Raw genomic sequence first — 14,974 nt, forward strand, 5'->3', positions numbered from 1 at the left:
AGATGGCTCAATGGTTCAATGGTTCCCTTTAATATCAGAGAATGTATACAATATACAACCTGAAATTCTTAATTTTCACAGAATCCACAAAACAGAAGAAAACCCCAAAGAATGAATGATAGAAAAACGTTAGAGCCCCAAAGCCGCCTCCCCAGCCCCTCCCATGTACAAGCAACAGCAAAGCATCAACACTCCCCCCACTTGTTCCAGCAGGAAGGATCAGCGTCCAACACCCACCAAGCAAGCGATAGCAAACCCCCAAAGAGCCCAAGATCAGCAGTCCAACAAAAAACTGCAGGTCCATAACCCAGCACTTTAACATGCTGCAGGCTCTCTCACAAACAAGGGATAAAGAGGTGTCACCTTTTCCTCAGCGAGAGAGTGATCAGCAGATCACTGTTTCAACTCATCCAACTCGGGAATCAGCAAACATCCCCCCCACCCACCCATGCACATTGTGAGAGAGAGAGAGAGAGAGCACTGCAGTGCAGGGGCCTCTGACAGCTGCACCCGCTGTCTCGATGTTTCAGTCTCCACGACGTTCCATTCCACGACATTGGCAAGGAACCGAGTTATCCACAGAGGCCTCCCAAGGCCTCACCTTTGATGGCCCCAAAGACACACTTCTTCCAGGCCACTCCTGGACACATCAAAAATGCTAGGCTGCTCAGTAAATTCCAGAAGCGAGAACCCACCATCATTTGGAACCGCAATTTGAGTGCAGCCGTAGATCATAGACTCTGACAGGACCCCAGCCATCTTGAAAAGGCAACTCCTGTGGAAATTACATTCATAACAGTGAAATATAGAAGCCAACAAGCCACATTGGGCTTGTATGTGGTAAAAACAGGAGGATCAGCGTTGTCGGGCCGTGATTGGTTGAGACAACTACAACTTCTGCCATTGTTACCAGCACCGGGATGAACCTGCCCTTGATAGGGGTTGGCTTATGTAGGGCTGAAGGTTGTTGTACCATCCAAGCTGAGAGCTGAAGTGTTGGAGGAGCTACATGCTGGTCATCTAGGCAGGATCAAAATGAAAGAGTTTGCTTGAAGCATTGTCTGGTGGCCTGGGAAATATCAGCAGATCGAACAGCTTGCCATGCCAGCACATCCAGAAGGTGCCTCTCCATATCTGGGAATGGCCTGCATTGCCCTGGCAGAGGATTCGTGTGGATTTTGTCATATTTTTGATAGTAGTGGATGCAGCTACAAAGTGACCAGAAGTGATCCCAATAGACTCCACTACAACCTTGCATGCTGTTGATGTGTTGAGAAGCCTCTTCCCCAGGACTGGTGTTGCAGAACACTTAGTGACAATGGACCACAGTTTGTTGTTCAAGTTTGTCATTCCTGAAGCTGAGTGGAATAAGACAATTACATCTGCATTGTACTACCCAGCCACAAATGGCTTGGGGGAAAGGTTTGTCCAGAGTCAAAGAACTCACTGCCAGCAATGTCAGTAGGACACACTACACTGGCACTGAATCAGAAGATCACCAATTTCCTCCTTGCATATCACAATGCAGCACGTTCAACAACCAACAACTCACCAGCTCTGCAGGTCCTGAGTCGTCCCTTTCTCTCATACTCCGATATCCTCAAACCCATTCTCAGAAGGCGAATGCAGACAAACAGCTGAGACAAATTGAGGGCTCAGACAAAGAGGTTTAGTGTTTCACTCCTGGACAAGCAAAGGACTACAAAGGTGATCAAAAGTGGGTTCTTAGACAGATTAAGGGCAGAACTGGACCATTCTCTTGCACAGTGGAGATTGTATCTGATGTCGTCTGGAGATGAGGCATCAATCAGTTGAGACAATTATTGGAGAAGAAAGGTGTCCAGAGCTGTCAGAACCACTTCCTGCAGTCCCAGAGTCAACTCTTAAAACCAGCATGGAGGAGACCTCATGACCTGAGATTGTTCCACAGCCACGTCTCACCTGTTGTTTCTATAGAAGAGTAATGATGTCAGTCATAGTGAAAGAAAACAGACAATGGACATTTAAAGCTGTGAAATGCAGTCCCAAACTATTAAGCAAATCTGAAACCAACAAGAGAAGAGCATTTCCAGCATAATCTGTTTCATAGTTCTAATGTAGAATTTTCAATTAGGAACATTTATTTATTTACTCGGAGAAACAGGAGCACTTTCCTAGATTCCATAAAACCATAAGAAATGCAATATACCCAAAATGCTGGAGGAACTCAGCAAGTCAGGCAGCATTTATAGAACTGAATGAACAGTCAACAGTTCAGGCCAAGACCCTTCATCAGATCTGGAAAGGAAGGGTGAGGATGTCAGAGTAAGAAGAAAGGAGGAACGGAAGGAGGGTAAGCTTAGAAGGTGAAAAGTGAAGCCAGGTGAGTGGGAGGAGTGATGAATTAAGAAGCTGAGAGGTGAAAGGTGGAAAAGGCAAAGGGCTGGAGAAACACAGAGGGAGCGATCCCTGCAGAAAGCTGAGAGTAGTGTGGAGAGGTAAAGATCTGACTGATGAGTAGGGTCCCACTGAAGATGGCGGAGGTTATGAAGAAATTTGTGTTGTATTGGAGGAATACAAGAAATGGAAATAAAAGTTGAGGTGAAGCACTTGGCCTTTAAAACCAGCTTCATTGTTTAGTAACAACAAAGTAATCCTTAGTTTCAACTTCACCCTCCTATATTCACTCACATCAATTAAGTCTCTTGGTCTTCAAAAATCTATTCAATTTGTATCTTCAAGACCAGCTTGGTAGTACTGCCACAGATTGAGCCAGCTGGGTCCTGAAATACATAGCTGCCTGACTGGGTCTGCAGCGGATAGTGAGTGAACTATTGTTAGGGGTAGACCTACTTGAAATCGTCACCATTTTACATGTGGCCAGTTAATCGGTTCACAACAGCATTGGTAGAAGTGACCATCACAATGTCTCTGTGTTCACATCGAGGATAACCTCCATTCAGTTTGTATGGCACTACAATCAGGCTACGAAGGTTAGACTTGGAACGTGTTTATTATCTCAAATCTGGGCATCCGGGACACAACATAGACCATTTGCAGCAGTGGAAATCTTTTGCTTGCATCCGCAGCCATACAGCCTGGTTTATTTCCCAATTCAACAACAGTAATCAAGCTAGAAGACCAACACTGGGTCAATGCAGAGAACAGAAAGATGTGCCAAGAGCAGTACTAAGCATGCCAAAAAGTGAAGTGCCAGCCTAGTGAAGCTGAAGTACAGTTCTGTACACAAAAGACAGAATTAAACAATCTTTCTATCTACTGATCATAATGGACTGGTTCTATACTGTCCATTAATAAATGGTGGTGAACAGTTAAACAACCAACAGGAGGAGATTGCACTGTAAACATTTCCATCCTCAACAATAATGGGGCTCAGGGTGTGGGGAAAAAAGGTAAGATTGAAACAGTGATGGCAATGTTTGTCCAGAATGAATATTCACACTGACTTCTCTTGAGATCTCCAAAATCACAGAAACCAATCTTACCTAATTAAATTCACTCTGTTAATATCAAGAAATACCAAAGACTAAGGAACATCCTGGCAGTAGTCCTGAAGACAAGTGCCTATGAATTACATATTTTTATCCAATTTACTGCCCAGTCAAGTTATCATATTGGTGTCTACCTAGTAATATGGAGAAGTGTTCAGGTACATCGTGTTCAGAAAATCCAATCTGGATATTGTCTGGGAATGGGATGAATTGCTTAGTCAGTCTGGGAGTGGGATGAATTGTTCAATCCAACTGTAGAATTCTATTTGTAATTCAGTAAATGAGGAAGATGTGGAAGTTTCTGTGTATTTATAGATTTCTTGCAGACTAGAAGTGCTAAAAATACTTCCTTTATTGGACTTAAATCAATGTTTCATTACTATGTCTCTCCAGGAATGTGACCAGCAGATGATATATGATATGCTGCTCAGGCTAAAATCAGTTGTCTATTTGCCTGGTGATTTTGTATGCAAGAAGGTAATCTTCATTTTTCTCCTAAGCATGTAGTAAATTGTTTGCATCTATTGAGCCAGTTAAATTCAGACAGACATGGTTTAATCATTGGTATATCGAGAAATCATAAATTAACCCAACATTAAAAATATTTTGATTGTGAGGCTTTCAAACCTCATATAAAATGCATGATTATCTGTAAATGTAGGAATGATAATTTCATCGTTTTTTCAGGTATGAATTAGATAACTGTAGAAGATTTCACTAATGCAGATGATAATTATTCATTGCTAGAAAAATGAACATCATAAAATTTCACAAAACAAAAGTTAAAACCAACAGATTTGCCAGATAACACAGTTATTTTAGTTTATCTCTATTATAATTGTCACCTGAGAACAGAGGTCATAGTTCCTTGCACGTCTGGAATCTGGGTAATTTTCTTGTAATTTTATTTATGTTCTTATGTGAGATATAATGTTTCTTTGTCTGGTGGTAATTTTGAGAACGTTGTTGAGGGAAGTGAAACCACAGCTGTTTACCCCAAAATCTTTTAACAAATAGCCTTTCTTCAGGAAAGCAAATGCTGGATAGCATAAAATGAGGTTTCCTCATGGCCAGAGTATTCTCATGCCAGATGCATTCCTTGGAATTTACTGGATTTGGCTAAGAATCTCAGTCACTAGCAACAAAAAATTCTAAACCCAGAGCCATGTGTGTATAGTCAATACTATGCAACACACACAAAGTACTGGAAGAACTCAGCAGGTGTGACAGTATGTTTGGAAAGGAATAAACTGTCGACAATTTGGGCTGAGGTATACTCTAATAGTTGAAAATATTTACAAATAATATTAATTTGAAATGTCTTGTAGATTAATTAGCTAGTATTTTTTAAAAAATAATCAATTTTTTAAAATCTATTCCAATGTTTTCAGACTATTTTTTTAAAATTAAAGTCTATTGCAATTCTGACATAAATGGATGGAACAAAAATAGACAGGGATAGTTCTTCCAATGTGCTCCAGATTCCAGCATCTGCTGTCTCTTTTTATCTGATGACCTGATCTAATACATCCCAGAGTCCAGCAATTTCACCTGAGCATCAGTCAACCCACTAATATGTGTAAGTGACCCAGCCATGGAATATCAATGAACTCTTTGACAGCTGGCTTAGCCATACACCCAACTTGACTGGCTGTAAAAGACAATATTTAAAAACACTTAAAAATGAGGTAAATCATAAAAATAAATTAACATTTATTTTAGAAGCTAACTAAAATATTTGAAAATAATTGGCAATAAAACAGAGTAATAGCTTAAAAATAACTTATCCACATTTCCTAAAGCCACAACCTACAATTCCCCATTGAAATCACTCATCTCAGATCCAATGCCAGGTCTGAATGTGTCAGCAAATCGCGATTGCTGTTAGCTGGCAAGATCAAGCCTAATGTTCCTCCAAACACTGTGACCTTACCCTGTGATGCCCATTACCATCCACAGGAGTGTGAATGTAAAAGTCCTTACTGTGAACATCATCCTTCCATTTTCTCTTACTCATGCTTAGATGATCACTCAAGGTTGCAATCGATTTCAAGCTGTTGGCTCACTACTAATCACAAACTCTAGGTCATTATGCTGTTGTACAGGATTTTCCTATAAGGCATTGGTCTTGATTAGTAAGAGTGTCAAAGGTTACAGGGAGAAGGCAGGAGAATAAGGTTTAGATGGGTAATAAATCAGCCATGATAGAATGGCAGAGAAGTCTCAACGGGCCGAATGACCTAATTCTACTTCTATGTCTTATGCTGTTATGATGTTATTGTCATTATAGAGTCATACAGCATGAAAACAGCCCAATAGGTCTAAAGGTATGGATAAAACCCCATCTTTTACAAACTTTTGTAAATAAACATGAGAAGAAGGAGGCAAACACACTATTAACTATGCCTCTCTGGTACATACTGCATTTGTTTGTCTTCCCATCTTCAGTTCAGACATCCCAGAGCCTCCATGGGACTTAACTACTTCTGGATATAATTTGCCAGGACTCTTAAAGATATTTAACAAAATAATGTTCAAGGTGGGTTCAGCTTTTAAAGTAATTATTGGGATTTAATTGCAAAAATCAAACAACTGGACCTATAGCAACACAGTTACAATGACAGTGCAGAATAGTTTGATCTTTTAAATCTATATTCTGCTCCTAACAGCTGTGATTATAATAGGCTTTTTTTTTGTTACTGACAGCCTGTAATGTGCCAGAATGCTAAATTCCTGTTCCATTTCATTCTGGACCAAGATGATTCAATTTTATGGTTCAGTTTCTCTATCTCTGTCCTCAAACCATTGCCTTAAATTATCTGTTTACATTTGTACTGCCTGGACTGCATGTTAATTGGTTCCAAGAATTCCATTTCTAGATTGAATGTCCCATAGCTGGGAGCTTTTCCATTATTCAATACAGCCTTAGGGTCTAATTTGTACAGTAATACTGCACTAAAGTTGTTACAAAAGCTTCCTTGTAAAAACAAGCTTTCTCCAAGTCTGAGTTCCTAGACTTCCCCAATCATTAACATGTACATGGTTGTTGTCTGTTATATCTGAGGATGACAAGAAACCTGTGTGGGAGAGTTTTTAAAGTGGAAAAGCCATTGCACTGGGGCATTTCCAGTCTCTAGACCTCAGACTGGGTTTTCCTTGGTTGCAGAGGATGACCATGACTTCCTCTGTGCCTCGTCGTGCCTTTTCCTCTCCACAAAGCATTGCAGATCTGCCGTCCTGGCCACTAGATCTCATTATTGATCTCATCCACTCAGACCACCGAAGCTGACTTCACATGCTAGAACTGACATGTCCCAGTCCCACCGGAGTATGAGGCCCTCCAGCTACCCTCACCTGGTTTAGCTTACCTGTTGAAGGAGTGCACTGGGGTGTGTCTGCTGTTGCATACAGACAGATACTTGAAGCCACAGGTGAGAGCTGAGTATCTGCTGGGGACCAAAAGTGAGTGAGCTGCCCCAGAATGGACACAAGTCCCTTCACCAGAGGTGCTGTCCCTTCCTGGACATCCCATATACCCTAATATAACATATACATACACCCCTGCTGTAAGCATATACTCGTACATGTGGGTGGTTGTGATTTAAGCTACCCATAATAATTGACAATACTGTATTTAAGAACTTGCGATAATGAGTTAAATATTTTTGCATCATTTTTCATTGACAATTCAAGTAACTTCTACATAGAAAATAAAGGAATTGCATTTAAAAAGCAACTTTCATCTTCTCAAGGTGAAATTGCTTTGTGACCAACAAATTATATCTTGTAAATAAATGTGACAACTGCACACAAAACAAAGACTCACAAACAGCAATTAATCAGTGTTTACAGATGAATGTCAGCTTGTTCACCAATGGAATACTAAGTTCTCCTTCAAGCACGGATTCTGGGATCTTTATCATTCAACGCACACAAAATGCTAGAGAAGCAAACCAAGTTAGGCAGCATCTACGGAGGAGAATAAACAGTTGACATTTCTGGTGGAGACCCCTCATAATGACAGCTTATTCCCTTCCATAGATGCTGCCTGACATGTTGAGTTCCTCCAGCATTCTGTGTGTAATGCTCAAGATTTCCAAAATCCATAGAATCTCTTATATAACCATATAGCAATTACAGCACGGAAACAGGCCAACTCGGCCCTTCTAGTCCATTCTGAACTCTTACTCTTACTTAGTCCCACCAACCTGCACTCAGCCCTTAACCCTCCATTCCTTTCCTGTCCATATATCTATCCAATTTAACTTTAAATGACAACATCGAACCTCCCTCAACCACTTCTGCTGGAAGCTCGTTCCACACAGCTACCACTCTCTGAGTAAAGAAGTTCCCCTCATGTTACCCCTAAACTTTTGCCCTTTAAGTCTCAATTCATGTCCTCTTGTTTGAATCTCTCCCATTCTCAATGGAAGAAGCCTATCCACGTCAACTCTATCAATCCCCCTCATAATTTTAAACACCTCTATCAAGTCCCCCCTTGACCTTCTACGCTCCAAAGAATAAAGACCTAACTTGTTCAACCTTTCTCTGTAACTCAGGAGGTGAAACCCAGGCAACATTTTAGTAAATCTCCTCTGTACTCTCTCAATTTTATTGACATCTTTCTTATAATTCGGTGACCAGAACTGTACACAATACTCCAAATTTGGCCTTACCAATGCCCTATATGCCTTATATTTCAACGTTACATCCCAACTCCTATACTTAATGCTCTGATTAATAAAGACCAGCATACCAAAAGCTTTCTTCACCACCCTATCCACATGAGATTCCACCTTCAGGGAACTATCCACCATTATTCCTAGATCACTCTGTTCTACTGCATTCTTCAATGCCCTACCATTTACCATGTATGTCCTATTTTGATTAGTCCTACCAAAATGTAGCAACTCACATTTTTCAGCATTAAACTCTATTTGCCATCTTTTAGCCCACTCTTCTAACTGGCCTAAATCTCTCTGCAAGCTTTGAAAACCTACTTCATTATCCACAACTCCACCTATCTCAGTATCATCTGCATACTTACTAATCCAATTTACCATCCCATCATCCAGACCATTAATATATATGCCGAATAACATTGGACCCAGTACAGATCCCTGAGGCACACCACAACACACCGTCCTCCAATCTGACACACAGTTATCCACCACTACTCTCTGGCGTCTCCCATCCAGCCACTGCTGAATCCATTTTACTACTTCGATATTAATGCCTAACGATTGAACCTTCCTAACTAACCTTCCGTGTGGAACCTTGTCAAAGGCCTTACTGAAGTCCATATAGACAACATCCACCGCTTTACCCTTGTCAACTTTCCTAGTAACCTCATCAAAAAATTCAATAAGATTTGTCAAACATGACTTTCCACGCACAAATCCATGTTGACTGTACCTAATCAGACCCTGTTTATCCAGATAATTATATATACCATCTCTAAGAATACTTTCCATCAAATTACCCACCACTGACGTCAAACTCACAGGCTAATAATTGCTAGGTTTACTCTTGGAACCCTTTTTAAACAATGGAACCACATGAGCAATACACCAATCCTCCGGCACCATCCCCGTTTCTAATGACATTTGAAATATTTCCGTCAGAGCCCCTGCTATTTCCACACTAACTTCCTTCAAGGTCCAAGGGAATATCTTGTGCGGACCCGGAGACTTATCCACTTTTATGTTCCTTAAAAGCGCCAGTATTTCCTTTTCTTTAATCGTCATACTTTCCATAACTACTCTTCTTGTTTCCTTTACTTTACACAATTCAATATCCTTCTCCCTAGTGAATACCGAAGAAAAGAAATTGTTCAAATTCTCCCCCCATCTCTTTTGGCTCGGCACATAGCCGTCCACTCTGATTCTCTAAGGGACCAATTTTATCCCTCACTATCCTTTTGCCACTAACGTAACTGTAGAAACCCTTTGGATTTATTTTCACCTTATTTGCCAAAGCAGCCTCATATCTTCTTTTTGCTTTTCTAATTTCTTTCTTAAGATTCCTTTTACATTCGTTATATTCCTCAAGCACCTCATTAACTCCAAGCTGCCTATATTTATTGTAGATCCCTCTCTTTTTCTGAACTAAGTTTCCAATATCCCTTGAAAGCTATGTCTCTCTGAAACTTTTAACCTTTCCTTTCAACCTAACAGGAACATTAAGATCCTGTACCCTCAAAATTTCACCTTTAAATGACCTCCATTTCTCTATTACATCCTTCCCATAAAACAAATTGTCCCAATCCACTCCTTCCAAATCCTTTCGCATCTCCTCAAAGTTAGCCTTTCTCCGATCAAAAATCTCAACCCTGGGTCCAGTTCTATCCTTCTCCATAATTATATTGTAACTAATGGTATTGTGATCACTGGACCCGAAGTGTTCCCCAACACATACCTCCGTCACCTGCCCTATCTCATTCCCTAACAGGAGATCCAACACTGCCCCTTCTCTAGTTGGTACCTCTATGTATTGCTGCGAAAAACTATCTTGCACACATTTGACAAACTCCAAACCATCCAGCCCTTTTACAGAATGGGCTTCCCAGTCTCTATGTGAAAAGTTAAAATCTCCCACAATCACAACATCGTGCTTACTACAAATATCTGCTATCTCCTTACAAATTTGCTCCTCTAGTTCTCGGTCCCCACTAGGTGGTCTATAATACACCCCTGTAAGCATCACTACACCTTTCCTGTTCCTCAATTCCACCCAAATAGCCTCCCTGGATGAGTCCACTAATCTATCCTGCCAGAGCACTGCTGTTATATTTTCTCTGACAAGCAATGCAACACTTCCTCCTCTTGCCCCTCCTATTCTCTCACACCTGAAGCAATGAAATCCTGGAATATTTAATTGCCAATCACACCCCTCCTACAACCACATTTCACTAATAGCTACAACATCATATTTCCAGGTATCAATCCATGCTCTAAGCTCATCCACCTTTCTTACAATGCTCCTAGCATTAAAATAGATGCATTTAAGAAACAATCCACTTCTTACTCTCTGTTTATCTCTAATGGTGCAAACAACTTTGTTATCTTTTTCTTCCTTGTCCCCTACATCTTTGGTCTGAGTGCTCTTGATCTCTGTCCCCTGCCTATCCTCCCTCACACACTGTCTACTAGCTTTCTCTATTTGTGAACTAACCTCCTCTCTCCTAGTCTCTTGAATTTGATTCCCACCCCCAACCATTCTAGTTTAAAGTCACCTCAGTAGCCCTCACAAATCTGCCCGCCAGGATATTGGTCCCCCTATGATTCAAGTGTAACCCGTCCTTTTTGTACAGGTCACACCTGTGCCAAAAGAGGTCCCAATGATCCAAAAACTTGAATCCCTGCCCCCTGCTCCAATCCCTCAGCCATGCATTGATCCTCCACCTCATTGCATTCCTACTCTCACTGTCGCGTGGCACAGGCAGTAATCCCGATATTAGTACCTTTGCGGTCCTTTTTCTCAACTCCCTTCCTAACTCCCTATATTCTCCTCTCAGGACCTCTCCCATTTCCCTACCTATGTCATTGGTACCTATATGTACCACGACCTCTGGCTCCTCTCCCTCCCACTTCAGGATATCTTGGACGCGATCAGGCACATCCTGGCACCAGGGAGGCAAAGTACCATCCGGGTCTCCGGACTGCATCCACAGAATCGCCTATCTGACCCCTAACTATTGAGTCCCCTATTACTACTGCCCTCCTCTTCCTTTATGCTTAGCTTTATCACCCAAACGGCCAAGTAAATGGGACCACAGTGTCTTTCAGCGCTTCACTGTAATATCAAACTGGATTATCTGAAATAAGGTTTGAACCCATAAAACCTTTGACTCAGAAATGTTAGGGCCAGGGCTGAATGAGCTGTAGTTTCTCTCACCAAGGACATTACCCAAACTGCTAGGTGTTTCAAATATTTTCTGTTTTTATTTATTTGTAACATCCACAATATTTTGCATTAGTTGCAATTTGAAATTCTTACATAAAAGATCAGGTAGTGTGAAAACAACAATTGACTTTGAACCTGATATTGTGCACTTCAGGGAGATATAGGAAAAGAAATGTTCATCATCAAGTCGGGACAGGTCCAAGTGCTTGGTGGACCAGACGGTAAAACAATTCTGGTGACCTTGAAGGCTGGATCTGTATTTGGAGAAATCAGGTAATGGTCTGACTGCTGAGGAATTGATTTACAGTACTAAATGCCTTGCATGTTTAATGAGAAAATAGTTTTTATCTTGCCTCAAAATAATACATTGCTTGATATTAATAGAAAAGATGGGGTGAGGTGTGAGTTTAGTACTGGAATGGGGTTAAACTCTGCCAAACCAGCCGCAATATTTTCATTGAAATCAGTTCAAAACACATATAGCAGATCTATATATTTCACATGCTTCCTCAAACTTGATATTAAAAAGGGCCAACTAAATCTCAAGTAAATATTGCAATGTATTAGGGGGAAAAGTTTGACAAAAGTCAAAAAAGGAAGAGGAGGATTATCCAAGCAACACTATTCAATTGGTCCAATGAATACACAAACAAAAGAAGACCAAATTTATTGTTAGAGTGTCCCACATCTGTAAGCTTTTTGATTTGTCACCTTTTCTTTCATCGTTGAAAATACAATATGAAGTTATTTCAAATGTATTAACATAGACTGGATCAGTACAAAGATCTGCATGGAATTCCAGTCCCTGAGATTACCATAGCTCATTTGTGTTCTTATTTGATTAACATTTACAAAGTCACAAAGAAGTTAAAAAAAAACATACAAAAAAATTGAAAAATAAAACTACAAAAGCAACAAATGTAGACTGGGGGTGGGGAAAGGTTAAGTAGGGATATGAGAGTAGAAAATCCTGGTATTATGCTCTCCAAATAAACTTAATGCAGTTTTCTTACATGAATGGAGTAACTCAGATCACAATGGAACATCACCATTGGATGGCAGCATTTCACCTCATTGCTGTGTAGGACACAGTAAAAGGCAAGGAAACTTCAGGCTCAATATACTCAGCTGGTTGAGCTGATGACAATGATGTTTAGTGGAGTAGGTGGTCGTGGTAATGCTTCAAACCATAACTCAGAGATAAACTACAAATAGGAAAGGTCCAGTACAATCAAAAATACAACCATTGTTTTATACAAACTACAAAATAAATTTTACATTGTTCCTTGTCCTTCATCTGTTTTAAATGCACTTAGCTCTGGTTTCACAATGCAAGTGTGTTTGACATGTCTTTCCTTCAAAAACTCAGCAGGTATCTGGCTGGTGGAGTCTGATGTGTTCCACTGGTAAAATATGAGGTGTGTAATTTGACATAATTTCACCTCTGTCATCATTCTCGGTCTACCTTTTGTAGTCTAAACTGGCAAACAGCATGAGGCTGAGTGATATGGCAGTATGCTCATATGACTGATTCCACTCCTGCTGTAGAATTAAGCAAATTCAGCACTATTGAAACTACCTTCATTGCAACTCTAATGATTATCTTTTGCAAAGAAAATTCTGGTAATTGAAGATGGTGTTTGTACAGTATTATCCATATCTTCATCAACCTTGAATATGCATTTATGATAATTACGGTTATTTTTCCATAAATAGATCTGCAAAATCCACATATATTCATAACCATGGCTTGTTTGCATAGAAACAGGATTTAAGATGAGGAGCTGGTGGATTCTTGGAAAGATCTTGACATAGTTGTCTTTCTTTTACATGTTCAGGCTACCCAAGAAAAAAAAATTTGAAAATATCCTTGATGAAAGATCTGTTTCAATTGTATTCTTTAGGATAGCTATTCTTTCCTTGCAATTAAACTGGAGGATCACAGTATTCTGGAAGCAAAGCTCAGACCTGTTTCTGTAATGTGACAGCAATGTACCATATTCATATTCTCCTCATCCATTCTGGATATATTAGATGCAGATATATTAAGTGCATTTAAGAAACTCTTAGAAAGACACATGGATAGAAAAATTGAGGCTATGTAGAAGGGAAGGGTTAGATTGAAATTAGAGTAGATTAACAGGTCAGCACAACGTTGTGGGCTGTGGTATTCTATGTATTTGTACACACACTGAATGCAGAAGCAAGCTATTGGGTCGTGACTACAGTATGTTCCAATTATCCTGCAATGTATAATCTCATTTGCTGTTTGTGTCTCAGATGTAGGTGTAAGAACTGGCAGCCAACCCAGTACATCCATATTTTGATTGTATGATGCACTCTCAACATTCCTCACCATGGCTTGTTTGTATAGAAGCAGGGCTTGAGATGAGCAACTAACTGATGGATTCTTGGAGTAATCCTGACATTCTTGTCATTCTTTTACATGTTGTTGGATTCTGATGTTTTAAATCCAAGTTTCTTTCAGAGGGCAGGAAAGATGCGTAAAACTTCTAGCTTCATGATCATTTGATATTAAGCGTTGATATAACAAAGTAAAATTGAAAATAGGCAGAGATAAAGGTCTACTAAGTGAAGGGAGAGACTAAAAGCCAAGACGCCACTGCCTTATGGTCAGTTATTATTATAGCCATAGATAAGGAAAACTTCCATTCACATTTGTAGATAAGAAATAAACAATGAAATAATTCCTATTCAAATAACGCAGAGCAAAGAAATTACCTCTTTATAAGTAATTATATAAAATACAAGCAGATAATTAATTGGTAAACTGCAAAGAAAATAACAGGTAAACAGTGTAATCTAAAAATTAAACAGCCAGAACCAACAGTGTTCAGGCTAACTAAGAAAAACCATTTGAAATCTTCATTGAAACATAGAAACATAGAAAACCTACAGCAAAATACAGGCCCTTCGGCCCACAAAGCTGTGTCGAACATGTCCTTACATTAGAAATTACCTAGGGTTACCCAGAGCCCTCATCTTTCTGAGCTCCATGCACCTGTCCAGGAGCCTCTTAAAAGACCCTATCGTATCCACCTCCACCACTGTTGTTAGCAGCCCATTCTACGCACTCACCACTCTCTGTTTAAAATACTTACCCCTGACATCTCTCTGTATCTCCTTCCAAACACCTTAAAACAGTGCCCTCTCATGCTAGCCATTCCAGCCCTGGGAGAAAGCCTCTGACCATGCACACGATCAATGCCTCTCATCAACTAAAACACCTCTATCAGGTCACCTCTCATCCTCTGTCGCTCCAAGGAAAAAAGGCCGAGTTCACCAAACCTATTCTCATAAGGCATGCTCCCCAATCCAGGCAATAGTTTTGTAAATCTCCTCTGCACCCTTTCTATGGTTTCCACTTCCCTCCTATAGTGAGGCGACCAGAACTGAGCACTGTACTCCAAGTGGGGTCTGACCAGAGTCCTATATAGCTGCAACATTACCTCTCAGCTCTTAAACTCAATCCCACGACTGATGAAGGCCAATGCACCGTATGCTTTCTTAACCACAGAGTCAACCTGCGTAGCAGCTTTGAGTGTCCTATGGACTTG

General features: G+C 40.3%; 1 protein-coding gene across 1 annotated transcript in view; it reads left to right on the plus strand.

The window, feature by feature from the left end:
- LOC134348340 (cyclic nucleotide-gated cation channel beta-3-like) overlaps positions 1 to 14,974 on the plus strand; it is a 163,520-nt gene that overhangs the window by 120,794 nt on the left and 27,752 nt on the right. Inside the window, exons 15-16 of the mRNA XM_063051588.1 lie at positions 3,885 to 3,968; positions 11,551 to 11,669. Coding sequence (XP_062907658.1) covers positions 3,885 to 3,968; positions 11,551 to 11,669 — 203 coding nt within the window. The remainder of the gene's footprint in view (positions 1 to 3,884; positions 3,969 to 11,550; positions 11,670 to 14,974) is intronic.

This window comes from Mobula hypostoma, chromosome 1 (assembly GCF_963921235.1).
Source record: "Mobula hypostoma chromosome 1, sMobHyp1.1, whole genome shotgun sequence".
In the NCBI taxonomy this organism is placed as follows: domain Eukaryota; kingdom Metazoa; phylum Chordata; class Chondrichthyes; order Myliobatiformes; family Myliobatidae; genus Mobula; species Mobula hypostoma.